At 42.9% G+C, this 21,030-nt stretch overlaps 1 protein-coding gene across 9 annotated transcripts in view; it reads right to left on the bottom strand.

Moving 5' to 3' along the window:
* Positions 1 to 20,766, bottom strand: part of LOC135898645 (uncharacterized) — a 90,540-nt gene extending 69,774 nt beyond the window's left edge. For 4 of the 9 annotated variants that reach the window (XR_010563381.1, XM_065427710.1, XM_065427714.1 and 1 more), the window contains exons 1-4: positions 20,614 to 20,766; positions 19,259 to 19,347; positions 7,157 to 7,339; positions 736 to 860 (exon numbers count right to left, since the gene is read on the bottom strand). Coding sequence is in view for 8 of the 9 variants with exons in the window: in XM_065427710.1 (XP_065283782.1) it covers positions 736 to 860; positions 7,157 to 7,339; positions 19,259 to 19,316 (366 nt within the window). In the remaining variant the exon portion in view is untranslated. The other 5 variants (XM_065427712.2, XM_065427711.2, XM_065427713.1 and 2 more) reach the window with 5 other exon arrangements.
* Positions 20,767 to 21,030: the final 264 nt, after the last annotated feature.

The following is a 21,030-nucleotide window of genomic DNA, read 5'->3' as shown; positions in this document are numbered from 1 at the left end:
AGTACTCCATTCTCTACTCTGACTGCAGTGGTGGCTATAGGTGTGTGTTGGAAGCAGGTGCTTCACATCAAAATGGGTCTGCGGCTTTATACTACCACTCTCATTTTGAACCTTTTAGATGATCTATGTGGCTGATAACACATAAGGAACTCGGAACTAAGGACAACGTTACACTCTGCGAAAAGCTATACTTTGCAGAGCAATGACAGAGGTACCGCGACGCTATGAAAAAGTTCGACAAATGGTGTCCCCAAGTCCAAGATACTGGACATAACTCCTGGGATATGATTTTGGTAAAAAACTGCCTTCATTTAAACAAACACACATTCTTCTGCTTGTTGATGTCTGCGAAAAATCAGTGGAAACAAGGGATCCTGAAAACAGGTCAAGATAAGAGACCGAGATGCAAGAAAGAAGAAGCGTATATTTGAACAGTTATTCCATACCATGCGTGGAGCGATGATGACCGAAGGCGGGAAATATGTAAGATTACGTGGCTGAAGTGGAAGGTGATGTAGATAAAGAAGGATAACGCGGCCCAGAAGGAATGGAAGTACAGAAAGACAGAAGACAGATATCAAATATAGCGGGTCAGTTATCATAATAAAAGCTCGAATCCTCTGAGCTTTTGTGGACTGCTCCAACTGATTTACTATTTCTATTTCTGTCGTCGTGAAGCGCAAATTATTTGCATCATACCTTTGAAGTAACTTAGGGTGCGAAAAATATGCTTACCGTTAGAACCTTTTCGACGTATCCTTCGGATCCCTTTAGTTGTTCAGGTATTATATAAGGGTATGGGGGCGGCGTCTGCGGAGGCAGTTCTGCAGGTTGGTTTTCAGATTTTTCCGCCCGGTCTTCTGTCGAAATTGAGTTGTTTATAAACTTTACGTTACCAACAAAACTAGAGTGTTTGGCTCGCTAGCAACGCGATTCATAACCGCACCATAATTTATTACACCCACTAACTAGCAAAGTTGTTTCGCAACACCTCAATTGTTGCGTACGCGTATTAAAAATACAGCGGCACAGCGGCATGTTCACACATCCATGTATAAATGAGTGAGGTATTCAACTGCAACTCTATTAGGTTACATAGCCTTTGTTTTCAACAATTCACTGATAGCCAGTTATATTGCCCCACTATTTCTCATTTGGTAGAGCATGTGGGGTAGGCTAACACTGCAACTATTTACCGTAAATTTCACAGAGACACGCCATCGTGTTTCGTTCCAGAAGAAAATATTGAACACCACCATGCACCCTGCACGTCTATCTGTAATGCACACTTACACGCACACTGGGAACACTTTTTTGGCGATTATCAGTCTGGATACATAATGACGTGTGGAACCAGCACCATGTGATAAACATCTGCATTCTAAGGTGCCTATGCGCAATAATATTTATGTAAAAGCTAGAAAACTCTAGAAATTTGTAGGTTTGCAGCTCATTTACAAAGGCAGCAGCGTTCTGTTGCAGTGGAGACTGACTTACTGATTGCATGCTACTTGGCTCATCAAATAAATGAGCTTACACAATTTGGAAGAATGGGCAATAATCCAGTGCTTAAAGTGCTCCAAGAAGAAGTTGTATTTGAAAATAATTGTAATATTTTAGGAAACCAACAATATGAAACAAAATATGTGAAATGTTAGCAATAAATTGAGAGCTAACGATGAGTCACGTGAAGTACTATGAAATAAACCTATTTTTTATGTTTCCACCATTGGTTTTCGCGTTGTTTTCCCCAAATGTACGTAATTATTCGTCATGTACACATAATTCGCGCTGTCTCTACTGTTTTCTTTAACATAGTAGCTAATAATTGCATTGCACAACACGGCCATCTTTACCCGCATTGTAATCCTCGTCCGTTAAGGTATCGCCAGTTGTGGTCACCGCAATATACCGGGTCTTTCAACGGACACATTCAAAACTTCTTAACTGTGCCTCTAGCAGATAGTATGAGCTGGTCTACTCGAAGAGGCGGACATTGCTTGGAAAAGAATTAACTGACTAGTTAACCAAAAATCACTCATTAATTTCCGAAATAATTACTTGATGGCCCATTTTGCAATTTACCAATTCTAGCCGTGGAGTTCGCAAGACTTGGAACGAATTCCCAGGATGACAACAGTTTTGAGATAAAAATTCATGAACGTTTGCGAAGAAGTGCAGTGGCGCTCCAATTGCTTGCTTAACAAAAAGCCATTTTATACATTGGGACACAAAAACTACATAATTGTAGCGCCAAAGCATTTCTCCGCATGGTTCCTGAATTATCATATCAAAACTGCTGTCATCCTGTGAATCCATTCGGATTCACCTTGTGAACTCCACGGCTAGAATTTGCACATTGCAATACCGTGAATATAGTGAATTATATATTAACCTAATTGGTGATTTGTTGTAAATATTCGACTATGCATTTACATCTTTTGTGCGTCATCTCCGCCTCTTCGAGTAGACGAGCTCATCAACTAGAATTGTGCTATCTGCCACAGACAACCTTCAACATTTTTTTAAAGCGTTCGCTTAAACACTCTGTAAGAGCAGACGTCATGGCTGTCGGACAATGTGTGCAACGCACTGCATCTAATAAATAGGAAGTTGTTGATTGTTGTAGCTTGTTAGTTAGCACGTCCGTCTGCTAAGTGCGATCTTCTGACGCGACATAGGCTATAGTCCTAAGGGTGGGGGGAGAAAAGGGTTTACATGGGCAACATTTGTGCCTCTGTAGGCAACGCATCATGTGTAGAAACGTGCCGTGTTCCACCTTCATTACAATAGTGTTCTATACCACGCGCCGGTAAATTTGCAGGTGCTTGTGCTTTAGAAATAGTTGTTAACCGATAGAATAATTTATGTAGAAAGAATGGCGTTGCTAATATAATCATAGAGAACACACATGTACTCACTGCAACTGCGGCATGTGAGCCAGGACGTCGTTTTATATAAGACGGTTCATTGGGCTTTGCATGGTCTGAAACGTACGCAATATAGTTGTGTTTGCGAAAGGGTTTCTTTTTCTTGCCTATGTGGATATTTGGTAGCGAAATGTGGGCACGCTGCTCCCTCGCCTAACCATAACGTCAGACCGTAAAAGCTATTAATAGCGGAATAACGGAGAGCTTTAGCGGTGCCGTGTTACGGGCGGTAAGTGCGGTAATACCGCACTTGCTGCATAACGCGCATACGCGCACTTTACCGTACAGAAATACTAGAATTGATGGCCAGGAAAGGCCAATCAGGTTTGCACTCTGTAGAGCTTCTGCTGTAATAAACAGGTTGTGCAGGCTTTGTGCCTACCTAACACTAGCACCAATCAATGTGGCTTACAACGGTGATTAGAAGGCATTGCTTATAACTTTAATAACTAGTGGCATATTTGCGGAATGCTTTGGCAATGACATTCGTAGCCACTGTCCTTTTTTTTTCCTTTGCCTACCTTGTCGCCCCTGTTCTTCCCACTATTGCATACTGTAAGCACATTATATGCCTGCTGACCAGCGGATAGTATGCAGTGGTATGAGCGCAACGGGCAATAAGCGGGAAGCTAAGATTACTCAATATTTTACTGACAGTTTACCATCGCTGACAGCCTTCCGTCCATAGAGTCCACCATAAAGGTTTGACGCCTGCAAGGCTACTAGCGGCACTCTTCATCATGCTAGCGTACGTAGGCTCCTTACGCAAGCACTGTGCGACGCCCGGTAGCTACCAGGACGTCGTCCCTTCTGCCCAGCAAGGGTTGCCTTGTTTGTTAAGCAACGCCAAGTCACACAGCGTCTCAGGAGCTTAAGCGCAACGCTAAAACTCGCTTCGACGTTTCTGCATTGCCATTTTGTGATTCTGTCCTGCATTTCTGGTTACGCATTAGGCACACTTTCATTAGTGCAGAAATATTGCACAGCTATTCTCTTTACCTTGTATCCGTAAAACACAATAAAATTAACATTTCTTATTTCCTCTTATTGTTATACCATACACGTCATTCCAAAAACAAAAGATAACGGAAAAGAAAGCAAGCTCTCACTGAATGTCTTATGTTTGTCGAACATTGAAGGAGCTGAAGAAAATTGGAGGAGGCTTAAGCTTTGCCTTTAAGAGTGGATCGTGATAGCATTCAGAGATTCCAGACTGCTTCTGACGCTGCCGGGCAGCTTCTGCTTATGTTCTCATAATGTTTACCGGGAAATGCTGACGCGCACGCTATGCGCGAAGGTGCACGTTGTGGTATAACTGCGGCCTCCGGCGGGGCCACGATACAGCAGAGGCGATCGCCACCTGGAGGTGTTACAAGGAACCGGGCGCGCATCATTATGGCGTGCCACTGCGCGTAAAATTCGGAGGCGATGATCGCTCTATGAATTTTATAAACGCTGGAAAGTATACTTGCGTTTGAGTTTCAGTGTAAGGAATTACGTTTCCAAGCATAATAAAATTACAATCCCACGCTATCATGACCGTACGTTGTGTGTAAAGCGTACATCAGGATATTTCTGACGCATTTTACTTTGACAAGTACAGCTAGTTGAGTAACTTCCTTGCACTTTGTGCAGGGCCTGCATGGGAACTACGATGTGTCAAGAGCACTGCCGATGCCAGCTATGCACCGTGGCTATAACCCATTTACCTTAGACTGGATTTAACACACAAGGTTATTGGGAAGACGGGGGAAGAGAATAGAAGTCGGGAAAGACGCAGAACTAAGAGAGAAAGGAGAAGGTTGGAGAGATAGAGAGGAAAAGGCGACTGCCGATTTCTCCAGGGTGGGTCAGTACAGCGGTGCCATTTATGTGAAAGAGAGGCCAAAGATGTGTGTTGCCTCTACCGAGGGGCCTTAAAGGTGCAAACACCCGAAATCGGCTAAACAGGCAAGGGCTTCTTTCCCTTGTACACGGCTGAGCCACGCATGACTACACGCGGGAACGTCCAACATTTGTATGCTCGGGTTCATTGTGTCGCAGCGCACCAAATAAGTGCTTACGCCGATGCCCCTGCCAGACACGGACAGATGTGCGCCACGCACTGAAGCACCCGTCTATGCCACGCATAGGCCTAGAATTGCTAGTTCCCCAATGATCTCCTAAATCAAATTCAGCTACAACTGGTTTCTCAGTTTGCCACGAATCTCTCCTTTATAATCCTCGTCTTTATTATTTTGTATGAACCACTTTCACCATTTCGCTTACTGTGTTTTTTGGTACAAGCACTCATTCGAGTATACCACTCAAACAATAACGAAAAAGGGCGGGTAACTTTAGTTTGCCATATCATTTTTCCCCTCACAGTTTTCTAAATACGCTTAAGTATTGCGCTGGATAGAAGCTCCGATGAATAAGCCACGGGGCAGATAAGTGCTTCGGACTGTTTTTTGAGTGCTTTTCTGAGCCCAGCTTGCGCTTAGCAAAGAACCTGAGCCATACAACATATTTGTCCTCAGCTGCTGCGGTGTAGCTACGGCGCAGTGCCTGTTCCACTCCACTAAGCTTTCTCGTTATCCCCACGCCATGATACCTTGTAATATATAATACGCAACTCAAAAATGACTTTCGTACTTCAAAAATTGCCTTTCACGTAGATATATTTCACTTAAAAAGTACGTTATTAGGATATTTTGCATTTACGGTTGTACTGTTATACCACTAAATGGCCCAAAGGTGCATTTTTTTCCTCCAGCCATTCGATATACCGTCGCGCAGCTCAGCTATCATGGTTTGTCCGAATAAGTTCAAGCGTACAATCTGTTATGCACTTTGTGATCGGAGACGGAAACTGCTGCAAAGATGTGAGCGTCGGCGCATAACGCTATTCCTATTTGTACTCTATTCCTATCACTAACTTTCCGAGACAGGGGAAACATTTTACGGGGGACACCCATTTCTCCGGTTTTACATGCAACGTCACAAAAACCTCGAGAACTCCGCGGGTCAAATGATAAGCACACTCTGGTTATATGATTCAACGAAAAAGAGAAAGAAAAATAATAGTGTCAGAATTTACGTCGTTTTCGTCATTAGCCCTCCACTAAAGGCCGAAGTTATCCTGGCCATGCACACTTCACATGTCTGTCACGCAAAAGAGCGGCGAAAGCTCACCATGTGAAATTGATGTTTACGCACTAAACATGCAGTAACATAACGAAAAAGAACGTTCTTTTTAAATAGCCTCAGACTTCCTCGTTCAAAAGGGAACCAACAGATCTCTCCACCCGCTCTGTCTGGTACTAGCTGCTAGGAACTGTCAATGGAGAATGAATTTCTTTCAGCATATTAAAAAATAAAACTTATCGCCGTATAGCTTTCTCGAGACCTGTCAACCATTCTTCGACGATAATCGCATTTAGCGGCATTTCCCCTTCCGTTGCGCACCACAACGATTCCTCACCAGCCATTGCAAGTTAAGCAAATAGAAACGGGGCAATCACACACGTCGGAAGCCTCCGTCTAGAATCAGGTTATCCATTTTTACCACGCTACCGTAGGCCCATAGAAAGCATCTTCGCTTGCATGCACTCCTTGCCGCTTCAAAGCCGATAACGAAGAGTTCTCAATGTAGGCAATACTATTTATTTCAAGGAACACAAAATTTTCTCGTAAGAATGAGGGGTTCCTTTTATTGCGCTTTACTCCTTCGGACTTCACAGGTCACCTATTCTCGCGTCAGCAGTCACGTTGGATTTGACGCGAAGAGATTGAAATTCAGTCAAAACGAAATAGTCTTGCCTTATGCGGTCCTTGTCTGTCAACTTACTGGAGGGTCATATTTCTCAAGTATTCAGTTGAGAACAATTAAAATCGTTCTTTTTTGTGAATGTAAACGAAACACGCAATATTACTCAGAAATTTTGGAAATATGACCAGCATCGGCTTGTTAGAAATTTGATCGTAAACTTGTTATAGGCACCTAACTGGAGGCATTGCCTACTAGCGGTGCCTTTTTCTTAGAAAAAATAAATACACTTATCGAAGTATTTATTAAGGCATTAAAAATCAGGGTCAAATGCTATAGTAACATAGACCACTAACGCGTTCTTCGGCAAAATTACGGCGTTTTCAAAGCAGCCTCACAAAGTTGGCATGTTTTCGGTTAGGTTATACACATCACACCATAAGTCCCAAACTGAGACATGGATATGGTGCTTACTTACCACACTGGTCGCGGGGTACGCACTTTCTATCTTTTTTTCGAAATAGGCCTGCTTTACATACACACTTAGCATAGCTTCTCTTTTTGCAATCCCACTCGTCTTGTAGATCGACATCGTCGCAGTAGAGTTGCGGAATTGTGTCATGACTTTGACAGAAACTCGGCTCTTGATCCTCTGGACACGCTGAATAATGAAATAAAAGAGAGAATCACATTATTTTGATTCCAGTTGTACTTGAAGGGCTGTGAAGACAAGGAAAGGTAAGATCACTGCATAGCAAGGTGTTCGCAATAAAGGTCTAATGTTTGCAGCATCAGTTTTGGAGCAGCTGTGGTGAATTCTGACCACTGAGAGAAAAAAAAGTCTCCGAACAAGCTAATTCTTCATGAATTGCCGTTTATGGTAAACTTTGGAAATTCGACTATAATCCTGTTATATTAAGCGTGCTCAAGGCGTGCATTTCGCTTTCGATGCATTCTACTGTATGTTTGCTTGCACCACATCTTACCACTCAGCACATAACTCGTGTATACTTTAGTTTGCACTGCCAAACTCCCAGAAATTTGCTTTGGTTCAAAATGGGCAAAAATTACAGCAGAACGGTTCTCTCAATGACTGTCGACGGTGATGCGATTGGCATTCAAGCGTAGTCAAACAATTTATTGCTGAAGTCACATTTATTTCAAATCTGTAGTTGTGTTCTGAGACTTACGATGCCTCGGCTTTATCGACATGTGATTTCTAAAGTGTCGGGACATTTTGATATAGGGCCTGCTTGTCATCGTCTTTCATGAGCATGACGGCCTGCCGACGAATTTATGACGATGGAGGAGCGAAGCGAGGCCATTGAAGCAACCAGAAAGGCGCTATGACGACAACAACATAATGATGATAATATGACGACTCTGAAACAATAACAATGATTAATAACTGCTGGCGGACAGCAAATTGATGACCAAGCTGGAGTAACGCCAGGACAATAATATCATGACGTCCAGGATATGACAGTGGATGCATGACAGCGTCCCTCTAGCGAAGAGGCAGTGGCTATGGTGGTATAGCTGTGGTACAATCACGAGTAGATGACTACGTGATTACAATGACAAAGAAACAATGACGTCGATCAACAGACTAAGGTGGTATGGTGAAAATGGCATGACAGTCGAATTACGTTTCTGAAGTTATGGCTATGGTATAACGATGACAGCGTGACGACGACCTGTCATCTGAGCGCTGAACGAACCTAAAATGATAGCTACAGCGCGACAACCCATGAATGACAGGGACTACTGCCTACAAGCCGGTAACAGCGATTGAATGATAACGGCGACATTACCTTGGTTGAATGAAAACAGCTTCATTACACTAGAATCGCAAAGAAAAAATGTCGCTGATGGAAGCACTATGCCGACATCCCGTCGACGATATGGCAAGATATGCATGAAAGGGACTTTATGTCTATTACGCAATAATGACGATGGCATGACAGTGGTGTGAAGAAATTCAGATGTCTATCACTTCAAGGTACTGTGACGACGAATGCACGACAACCATTATGGCGATGGTAGTGCGACAACGACGGTATGATCACAGTTTGATGGAGAAACTGGAGTGAAGAGGCTTGAACGGCCACGACTGCATCAAATAGTGGTGTCACAGCAAACTCCCACTGACTGTATGGCGAAGATAGTGTAACACCGACAACGTGACTAGAGCCGGATGGAAAATCGGTAATGACGGCGGTGCGATTACTACGATGGCATCACTACCACAAGTGCACACCTTACTGCCGACGTTAATAGACAACTTGGCCCACTTAGTCAGCTTAGAGGTGACATCTTATACGTGTCGTGCCAACATTCTTGTTGGACATGAGTCGCATGACGCAGCTGGAGTGACCACGATGGAACGACCGCGGCTACATCACCGCCACGCGCACATACCCAGCACGCGAAGCTGGTAAAAAGCTTGGGCCACTGTTTCGGCTGGGTAAATCGGTAGCCTGATGCGCTACCGAGTGGACATTGGGCTACCGTATGGCAATAGTTGGCGTGAAATGGAGACGGATAGACAGACAGACATGTATATAGATAGATAGATAGATAGATAGATAGATAGATAGATAGATAGATAGATAGATAGATAGATAGATAGATAGATAGATAGATAGATAGATAGATAGATAGATAGATAGATAGATAGATAGATAGATAGATAGATAGATAGATAGATAGATAGATAGATAGATGGGCTGGCCATTTTACGACTTTTATTGCTTCGGCTTTATGCGACATACACTATCTGGGGTGTCAGCTTACTGTGCTGTGGCATTCCCTTGCCAAGGTCTCCAATGAGCATGACGACGTAGGACGTCTCTTTAAGAACAACGCAGAAATGATGACTAAACGACGAAAAGAAAATGACGTCCATGGAGCAACAAGGTGATATGAGTATAATCGTATGACAACGATGATATTACAATTTCTGAAGATGACAAGGAGAATACGACGCATTGAGAAGAGTTGGATGGCGACGAGTACGTCGCCAACATTTACGTTTGTACGTTTGTACAAACGTTTACGTACGAGTACGTTTACGTACGAGTTTACGTTTACGAGTACGTTTGTAAGCCAACAATATGACAACAACTGAATGATGTAGCTGGAATGCGTGGTGATAGTATGACTACGACGGCATGGGTACGAGAGTATCATAGCAGATGCATGACGTAAAGTGTCTGGTGAAGACGCACTAACGACCATGACATTACCACGGCGCAATAATCTCTGAATGATGGCAGCATGAGTAAGAAACATCATATAGAAAAGTTCTGTCTCATTTTCATGTTCACTATTTACTGAATTCGTATCTCATTCGTTTCGCATTATTGATGCCATTGCCTAAACCTTGTCTTCATTGGCATCGCCACTATGTTGACCATTTCTTTTGTTTACCAAGATGCCATGTGGCTTATCCTCTTATGTTGGCACTACTTATCCTGTACGATTTAGTGCACATACTCTGCAACTGATTCTCCCTTATTGTGGACACTAGTGAAGCCACCTTCCATACACCATTGCATCATTGTCCAAGTGAGCTGACTTTATTTCCCAATAGCGCGCTATACGGTGGCATTGCCTTACCATGTGTTAATACGGTAATGGTGGATCCACATTGTGGGGCCTATTATGAATGAGAAATGCAATGTAAGCAGCGTTCCAGTGTATCGACACCTAATGCACCCGAACTGTTCATTTTCCTCCTTTTTGACTACTTCTTGCTTCTCGTGTCATTAAAGCGCAATATTTGGCCGTTAGCATCTTGCTACGGAGAACCGGACACACAAAAAGGCAGTATTTTTTTTTATTGGAAGAGGTTGCGAGATACCCACATCCCAGACAAGCCAAGGTCGTTTGAAGTCAGATATTAACACCTTGTCTTCAAAAGCGCTGTCATGGCCTGTATAATGAGATGAGGCCACTAGCTTTCCAATCCCTAATTGCACAAAAGAAATTCTTAAATCTTAAAGAAAGGTCGCTTGGCGTTCTCAAGGGGTATACAAAGTTGCAACGATGCCTTCACGATTCATTGGTAGGGATTCCCATGGACTCATCATCGTTCACAATAAGAAGCTTACTAATAATTCTAGGAGCAAACGTTACCTTATTCTGCTTGCTTTGCAGCTTCATCGATAAAGGTTGGGTGCATTCACAAATTTCAGTTAAGGAACAAAAGGCGTCTGCGTATAATAATAATGCATACAGGTAGGACGCTTCCGTGCCTCTAAATGGTTGTGTACCCGGCTGTGCAGCAGCTCCTGATATGTGTGTGACCCCTAGCCCTGTGGAAAAATCCACCAGACCGGTTTGGTGTGTTCTGATGTTTCCTAGTGTAAACAGCAGCACGGTGAGGTGTCACCTGATGTGTCCCGTTGCGCACACCAAAGTGTGAGTTGGCGTGCACGCAAGTGTGGCTTGGTGTGTTTTGTTGTGGACATTACGGTTGCTTGGTGTTTTCTGGTATGTACATCAGAGCGGTCTGGGGTGCACGTAACAGTACAGTGTAGTGTTACTAGGTGCGCACATAAAGTTAGGGTGGGTGCTGTCTAGCGTACATGCTAGTATGCAGTGGTGTAAACTTCGCTTTGGCACATCTGCCTCAGTTTATAGTTTTTCTTCTGGTTTGTGTACGATCAATGTTGTCTAAATGCTAAATTGGCTGCGTTCAAGTTAGGACAGCCGCCAAATTGAAATTTATTTCCTTTATTTATCGGAACGTACTGTAGCCCCGAAAGGCCACCGCAAGAACAGGGAGTACAGAACACAAATTATGCGAATACAAACGCGACAACAAAAAGAAAACACCATGCAATGCAAGTTCAGTGGTTAACGTGCACAAGAGCAAAGAATTCAGCATGGTGAATATTCAAGGACGAACATGACGAGGTAAAGCATTTCACAGTTCAATAGTGTGGATAAAAATACCATTTACTTGCGTCGGCGTGGTGATGAGGAGACACATTTAGTCAGGTTAGTGTAAGGTAGATGTAAGCCCACCACTTGTGTGTTAAGTCGCTAGGTAAAGGAAATCGTGGAGAGGTAATCACATCATTATCAAACTTCATTGGCGGAATTTTGTGTTAGAGAGAGTAGCAGGCTGAATATTTCAAAGGTGGGAACCACTATAATAGAAACCATTGCATGAGAGCTGTGCCTCCAACTTATCACAGAAAATGTAAGCTGAATTAGAACATATAAGGGGGCTGGCCGCCAGTCAACATGAGCAATTCGTTGCTCTTTTGCATGCAGTTTTTTCTGTTCGGCACGACAGCGGTCATCGTATTGCAAGATTCAACGTCCTTGCTCATCACCACGGCAGCTTCCTACGGAGACTGCGCGTATGCAGCGGCACACCACGACGATCGCTGGGCATCGGCGCGTCCAGACCTATCGACATCATCAAGAGCGCATATAACAAGCCAGCGGCCACCAGAACCTTCCAGTGGGCTCGTTGGGTGGCCGGCATTCAACGTGACCAACCCGTTGTTTTTTGCATGCAAGTCGGTAACAAAGCTTCTACTCTTAAATCCAGCGATAGATGTTTCATCCAGCTGACGTGCCCATGCAGTCTTTTTACGCTCTCTTTCATTGTTCATGATTTTGGCTTCTCTCTTTGATGCTTTCTGTCGACGTAGAGCCCAATCCTGGACCTGGGTCTACGACTGATAAACTGTTAGTCGAACTCCTTAACGGTCAGAAGAAAATAGATGAGCGGTTAAATGAAATTGAAATGGCACTAAAGGTAGTTGAGGAGCCGGCATTCGCTATTAAAGAAGTCAGCAAGAAAGTCGCTGGCCTCGAGAAACGTGTGCAGAGGTTGCAGGACAAATTTGTCGATCTAGAAGATCGTTCCAGGAGGAACGAGCTTTTGGTTTTTGGGGTCAAAGAAACAGCTGCCGAAACTCATGATAATCGGAAGCAAGCTGTGTTAGAGGGCGTGTTTAAGAGCGTTCTCGGTGTGCAACTTTCTTCAGCTGAACTTCATAAAATCGGGCGCAGACACGGGACTAGACCACGCCCGGTCATAATCAAGCTTTTAGACCACCGCGAAAAAATGACCGTACTACAGAATTGTTTCAAACTGAAAAATAAAAATATATCGGTCTCGGAAGACTTCTCAGCACCCAGAATACTTAAAAGAAAGAAATTCTGGAATAGCGCATCTGAAATTAAAGCTGCTGCGAGGAAAGTCCAACAACTGTACGATATAATCAGGATTAGTGGCGAGCTATTCCGATGGGATGGCACAAGTTACAGAAGGATTCCCCCAGGCAGACAAACGGAAGAAAGACAGTAGCCGCAATGAATCCAAACAGATGCCCAAGAGCCCCCCCGTTTCATCAACCTTAATGCACCTAGCATTAGCAATAAATCTGATGATATTGAAAGTATCATTTTACCACACGAGCCACATATTCTTATAATCACGTAAACTTGGCTTCACCCTAATACCTCCAACGAGGAAGTAACACCACCAGGTTACGGAATGCATCGTAAAGATAGAAGTTCACGCGGCGGTGGTGTTGCAATCATTTATCAACGGTCACTACCTGTGTCTAGGTTACCTGATATACCAGCAATTGAGTGCGTGCGCATTAAAGTATATTTCGATGAGCACACTGTAATTGTAGGAGGCTCCTACCGTCTCCCTACTCAACATAACTTCTTTCTCGAGCCTAATGAATTCCTTTGTCCTAGAAAAATCTATTCTTGTAATGTCTTCTTGGGTGGTGATTACAATATGCCTTCAATCGACTGGAGTACCGATTTTCCTGAGCCCCTTTCTAGTGCTGCTGAATCTTTTGTTGACCTTGTTGCATTCAATGATTTAGGTCAGTTAGTAAAAGAACCGACGCGCATTGAGTATGATACAGCTGCAATTTAAATATATTCCTTGTAAGCAATGCAGTGTTCAGTCGTGATCCCGACGTACACATTTTTGGCGGAATATCCGATCGCAAAATGATATCATTACCAGCTCAACTTGGCCGTCCGACTGAAACCAAGAAATAAAGGTGCCTCGTTACAAATTTTTGCCGCGCTAAGGACATTGACATATTCGACGCCATGGATAGGTCCCTGGATGATTTCATACTTCTTTCTGAATCGGGCACGTGCTACGTGAACGAGCCGTGGTGCTTTTTTATGAATCTAGTCTTAAAATGCGTCAGGGACTTTGTTCCAAATGAGGCTAAGCATTCAACAGCGCACACGCCCATGCATCATAAAGGAGATAGTGTGGCTGGAACGGAAGGCTAAATCAATAAGAAAACAGCACCATCAGTGTACCAAAGAGTGCAATGCCAATAAACTGTCCAACTTACGTGTGCAACTAAAGGCAAGCATTAAAAAGCTAAGGAATGCTATCAAAGTGTATCTTTGAAGCATTTTCTGCTGTCTTCCCCGCAAAGTTCTGGCGTCATGTTTCTTCGAAAAAGCAACGCTTGCCCAGTTTCTGCATCGACGAGGATACCGTAACTGATAAAAGTTTGATAGCAAAATCTTTCAATCAATTTTTCTCCTTGGTATTAACTGATGACGATGTTCGTTAACCAAACTACCTTCCAGTTGATTGCTCGCCAATTGCAAATATCTCAGTGACGTAAAAAGACATTTTATCTCTCTTGTTAAATATGAATAGAAAGAAATCGCCTGCAATGGACGGCATACCTACTGCTTTTCTCGTGACATATGCCGAGTGGTGCTCAAAATATATGTGCATCATATTTTCCAAGTCTTTATCATGTGCAGAAGTTCCGGATGACTGAATGTACGCAAAGGTTACCCCGATACCCAAATAAGAAAACAGGTCGGTTATCATTTCGTACAGGCAAATTTCATTGTTACCGACATGTGCAAAAACCCTTGAGCATATTATATTTCAACTTAATTCGCTCTTTCTGAATGACAACAATATAATTGATTCCAGGCAGCATGGGTTTCGGAAGGGACTGTCAATAACAACACAGCGACTAGAAACTATCCACGAACTCACAGCAGTTCTAGATAGGAAGGGCCAAACTGATTTAATATTCATAGATTTCGAAAAAGCATTCGACCGTGTGTCTCACACTAAACTGCTGTTAAAGATACAAACAATACTTAAAAATGATTCTTTGATTTCATGGATTTCTGCATATCTGTCGTTAAGGCGGCAAAGTGTGTTTATCGACGGCGAGTGTTCTGGGTCAGCAATGGTTCAGTCAGGCATTACACAGGGGTCCGCCCTTGAGCCTATGTTGTTTTTAATTTTTGTCAATGACTTAATAAAAGAAGCAGTGGAAAAATCCGATTATTTTCAGACATTTGCATACTATATCAAGAAGTTACTAGCGTAAATGATCAGGTCCGCTTGAATTCTTCACCTGCCAATGTAGAAGCGTGGTGTGCCGCATGGCAAATGAATATTAATGCCAATAAAATGGTTGCTATGTCAGTAACACGAAAACGCCACCCCTTAATTTTTTCTTACAGTTTCAATAGTACTGATATATTTACGGTTAGTGGCTACAAATACTTAGGCCTCGTAATTTCATCCGACCTTATATGGAACGACCACATGTCTCATATTTCAAAAAAGGCAATGCGCCAACTTGGTTACTTGAGAAGGTCGCTTCAACAGTCCACACAAGAAATCCGTCTTTTAGCGTACAAAAGGTATATTAGGCCAATTCTTGAGTACGCCTCGGTAGTATGGGACACGTACACCCTGAAGAACATTACTCAATTAGAAAACATTCATAGAAAATCTCTTAGAATCGTATTTAACTGTTATAGCTGGCACGTATCTCCGACTGTTCTTGTTAACAAAACTAACCTGGGAACATTAAAATTAAGGCGATATAGGGAGCGACTGAAATACGCATACTTACTTTACCATGATATGCGGGGGATAGTTAAGGATATGTATATTACTTTAGTTACTAGGCGTGCAACACGATCTAATCATCCGAAGAAAATTAAAGAATTTTCTTGCAGAACAAACGTACCTAAAAACACGTTTTCCCTCGGGCGATACGTGAGTGGAATGCGCTTTATGCCAGTACAGTGGAATGCCCGACCGTCCAGTCATTCTGCAACCTGCTGAATAGCATTTAGATTTGATGTTACGTGTACGTATGTGTATGTATGTATCAATGTATATTTTCTTTCTCCTTCTTGATTTACAATATACGCAACTGCTATTTTCGCTTGCTTGTCATTACTATTTGTAGATCTTTTCGCTACTCAACCTACCGAGCAAGAGCAATGTCTTTCAGCATACCAGTATGAATACGACTCCTTGTTATCAATATCGCGTTGTTATCAATGTGCGCTGTACAGCTTTTGTGGTTCAGCGAATATCCGTATTCTATAATATATTAAAATTTTGTGATGCTCTTTTTCGTTGGAATGCTCTGTACGGCTTGTGCGGATAAGGGAATGTGTCTATTGCAATGTATTGAATTTTGTGCAATAATTTTTGCTGTTAATTTTTTTCTTCATCTCTATATCGCGCTGTCCACTGCTTTCCAAGGCCTAAAACTGAGGCCGGCACTATCCTGTAAATAAAAATAAACAATTGTATACACGAACACAAAATTTCAACGACCACGCAGTTACAGATCGGCTTGCAAAATTTCAGGATACATGGCAAAGCTGTTTCATAAAATAATTATACATTGGGTATGTGTTATAATGTATTTGCAATGTGAATAAATTTACAATTAAATTTTATTGTTTAGATCCCCTACAATTCAACCTTTAAGACAAGAATGGAAACATCTATGGTAAATGTTTTCTCCGGCACAAGCAGGAGTTTCATGGGAATTAATTAAGTAATGGCAGACAAACAGCGCTATGCATATTACGCTTGCTTTATCCAAGTGCCCCACCTGCACGTCGTTGGGTAATATGAAGCATTGGAAAACAAGTAGTAGCTTCAAAATATATTAATGTGATGACTAATGAATGCGTACCAATTCCACACTTCTTAGGAAGGCACAAGACAGAGCGGTTATGACGAATAGAATTTTCCTTTTATAGCTTTCATAAAATTACTTTCAAATGATGTGCTGAAAGCTGGTACTCATACCTAACATTCACGCTCCACAATGCTTGTTTTACTTACGTTATATTACATTAAACATTAAGTGAGAACCAGATAACAATCCTTCAAAGTGAACGGGAGAAAGACTATTATTTAATAGGCACAAGCACTGTGTTTACAGATTGCTTGGAAAATGTGTAACTCAAGAAACCCCACATATTTGTTAAATAAATCGGTCATTTTAGCAGTAGTGTCACATAAGAGGTTATTTTCTGGTTAGCAGATTGATGCTCATGTCACATTGTGTACCATTGTCCAGAAAAATATATGTAAACATTTCGAATACACAATACTTTTCTGGTAAATCCAAATGCCCATCTAACAAGATTGTGTGAAATCGTATTTTTATCATCACAAGTTAAAATAACTTTTTTATTTATAACTTGCAAACTACATGCACAGGAAAAGTCAGATTTTGTGTACTCATATGAATACTTGTATGGAGTAACTATACACGAAAGAATATATAATACTTCTGGTTTCTTGTCAAACCATTGCAACGCATACTGTTCAATAGTATCTCAAAGTGTCTTTTAGCTCGAAAAGCCTGCAGTGCATCCATAAAATTATTTTAGTGGGAATAAACAATATATTATTGTGACACACAGCAGTTCATATGAGTAGACAATTGCATTTCCCGTGCACATACTGCAAGGCGCTCAGCACTGAGAACATGCTGATACTGACAAGTCATAGTAAAATTCACGTACTGGAGCAAGTTAAATATTTTGCTTTATAGCTAAACGTGGACAACAGGATTGCTGAGATCTTGTAAAATTACCACTCACTGCAATTCTGAGGAAATAAAGAGCCCGATTAATTCAACCATATTACAAACCTTCGTACTATCAAGCAAGAACATCTTTAAAAGGACACTCATTGAATAAAGAAAACAAGACACAAAATTATACCTTCACAATGCAACGTCATGGAAATGCATTGTGGCTTCAATCGCAGATGCTGGGAAATCACAGACAACGAAGAAAAAAAATCATGTAACCGGCGACGTATATTCGCTGGAATGCGCTGCAGCAGTTGGCTGCAAACACACCGTACACCGCGCACATTTGTGGCACTAACACATGGGACATATGCACACTGCAGATATTCGTGGGCCACACAATAAACACAGAAGGCATGGACGACAGGAGCGCAACGCACGCGCATTCAACACACTGACACGAAAGCAAATGCGGACAATAAATCTAAAACCTGCGCCACACGAGCTATGAACCCGCGTAAATTTGATGCTTACCGACCGAAACAGTTAAAACGCGCACAGAAACGTGGCACATTGCACACAACAGCTGCAGCATGGTCTTTGAAACGAAGTGGCGGCACAGGCACCACAGGCAGGAGTGCAAAACGTCACGGAGGGGCTTCAAAACAAACATTCCCTCTCAACCGAAGTCAAATAGTTGAAATTATGGCCCGAGGACGGTTTCCTAAGACTAACATAACGAAACCGCGAAGGCCATGCTCTTGCTGGCTGCAACTTGGGAGAACTTACTGAAGATCAGAATAGCTCACAGAATTTCTTTCTGCGCTAAGCTATGATGGACAATACAGGAAGTTCGATAAGAGAGGGGTGAAGTTTTTGAGAGGGGTGATGTGGGGCGCCTCCTCGTAGGCGCCTCGACCACTCAGCGTTGTATCCTTATCTGCGGCGCATGCTTGCCGCTGGCAATTGTGCACAAAATAGGGCATGTATACAAGTATATAGGTATACAGGCGTATACATAGCAACCGCCTATTTACCTGCGGTGCTTTTTGTGAAGCCGGGTAGGCGATAGCTCCTGACATGGGAGTAAAATCTGTTATGATGTTCATTTGTCGGATCGTTTCTGTTTCACACTACAGAGAGCAATTAGCATGATGTCCCCACAATATGAAAACTAAATAAGTTTAATAAACTCTAATGTTTACAATCTGAGATTCCCAAGTCTACTGATGTGTTTCTGTTTCCATAAAATGCAATACTATGCTATTTTGAGTCATGTAATTCAACAAGATTAAAAACCACAACTTATTGATCTGAAGATTTCTATCTAACAGTACGTCAAATGAGTAATTTTTGCTCTTTCTTGCTTTCAAGTCATACATTGTTCATAGGCCACACACCACCCCAACCAACAATCCGAAGACCACTCGCCGTCTCGAGACCCCCAAAGTGGATACGCAAAACTATGGAAGCAAAAAACGACAAAGCAAAAGCAAGATGACGGTCTTCACTGTAAGATATGGCGGCTTTTACAGTAAATAACATCAAAGCCGCAATAAATGCTCTACTCTGTTGCTTTCTTTTTGCAAAGTGTTGATTTGATACATATGTAATCTGCGAACTCTTTCTAGAGCTGTAGGTCGATTTCGCCAACGATAGACGGTGAGCGTAATTCTAGTGCGAGGGCCCTGAATGAATAAATGATTTCAAGACATGAACAAGGCGTCACTTACATGCCATGATAATTGTAGACTTAAATGTGAAAAGCACAATCATCAGCAGCAGTTTCATAGCTATTGTCACCTTGGTTCACAACCGTGATCTGAGGAGAAAAAAAACAAAGGCAACGAATGCATCATTAGGGTGTTTAAGAAACGCTTGAAAGCTGTAAACACTGCATTGTTGCTTTGCAACGCTGATCTAGACAACAAGACGTAAAAAGCATGCAAACTGAAGTATAGAAAGAAGCAAATTTATCGAGTTGCCGTGTCCTGATCATTGTCTGAATGCCGGTAACTTCAACCTCGACCGGCGTTAGTGTTGCGAAGCTTGACACTGTCGGGAAGCCACAGCCATCAGGGAGACCATCTGGACCAAGCAAGGGCGAGACAATTTCTAGCGCTAAACTTGCCATTTTTTTCACGCAAGAAAGAAGCGTATACGAAAAGGTATACTGTTGGGAAGCTTATATAGGGTCCCTAAAATCATAGGCGGAATTTTGCTCACGCCAACGTCCCATGGTATGGACTGAGCCCGGTCGGGTATTGGCGGCTGCTCCCTCTCTCCTACGCGATGTTGCGCACGCTTGCATCCGCTGGCGGTAACGCCTTGTTCCCGTTTGTTTCGAGGAAGGGCCTCTCCGCGTCTCGCATAGTTCGCGACTCAAGACGTATTCCCCTTCCCTGTCGCGCACACGCACAGGGGGTCCGTAATCACTGCGGGGTGCCTGCCAGGTCGGTAACCATCTGACACACCCATAGTGATTTGGGATCTGCCCTAGGCTTTCCGATTGGGCATGGCTTTTGATAATCATACTTGCACTGGGTGCTTCACGTCAATCGTTACACTATCAACAGCCATTTCCAGCCGCAAGGCGAGTCAAACCTAAACAGCATGGACGGTCGCCACCATGGTGCCGTGGTTCAACGCCACCGAGCAGCCACCAGTTACCGCAAAGTCATCGCCCGTCGTCCAGCTCTTCCCAGTCCTGTCGCCTATCGCCATCTTTCTGACCTGGGCGCGTACCTTGGAATACTAAATGATGCAGCTCCTAGAGGGGGCGCTGCATTGTCGACGTTTCCGCCACATCCACTCACCCTGCAGGCCAGACGTAGTATTGTCGAAGTCGAATTTGACGATTTATATGTCCCAGCGCTTGTTGATACCGTAGCCCTCATATCGGTAATGACAAACCATCTCCGTTGCCACCTGAAACAAGTACTTATCGTACCTTCCACATCCCGCTTTATCAGGGTAGCCGATGCAGCAAGGCGGATAATGCTTTGCATGTGTACTTCCCGAATAACTTTTTAGAAGGACTGCTCACTTGTTAAGGTGAGGAAGAAGAGGACGAAGCACGGATTCAAACCTTTTCATGCGATGTGTGGACTCCCTCACTGCCTCTGCTTCTTCTAGGGCTTCTGCTGTCTCTTGGATATAATAGTTGGCCACCGTGGTTCCCTTTAGTAAATGTAAGGCTGTCTTGAAACAAGTGGGTTCTGTACTGGGAAATTTTTGCGCTTCCGTCAGTTATATTGTTCAACCTGACATTGATAAATGTTTCGCCTTGGGGCTGCAAGTGGCACAAGAAACAGAAGAGCAACATGGATAAAGCAATCCGGCCGCCTTCAGTGAATGCCAAGTTCAGTTATCAGAGTTGAAACTTTAAATGTCGCGATCAAAATTGGTTGACCGCTTACAGTACCTCGGCCTAAAAAAAAATTCTGAGTCTAGCGTTAAAAAGCACGTGCAGCACGGTAACAAGACTACTTGCGCACTCGATTCT

This window comes from Dermacentor albipictus, chromosome 8, assembly GCF_038994185.2.
Source record: "Dermacentor albipictus isolate Rhodes 1998 colony chromosome 8, USDA_Dalb.pri_finalv2, whole genome shotgun sequence".
Lineage (NCBI taxonomy): Eukaryota > Metazoa > Arthropoda > Arachnida > Ixodida > Ixodidae > Dermacentor > Dermacentor albipictus.
This window is presented reverse-complemented; position numbering and strand designations above follow the sequence as displayed.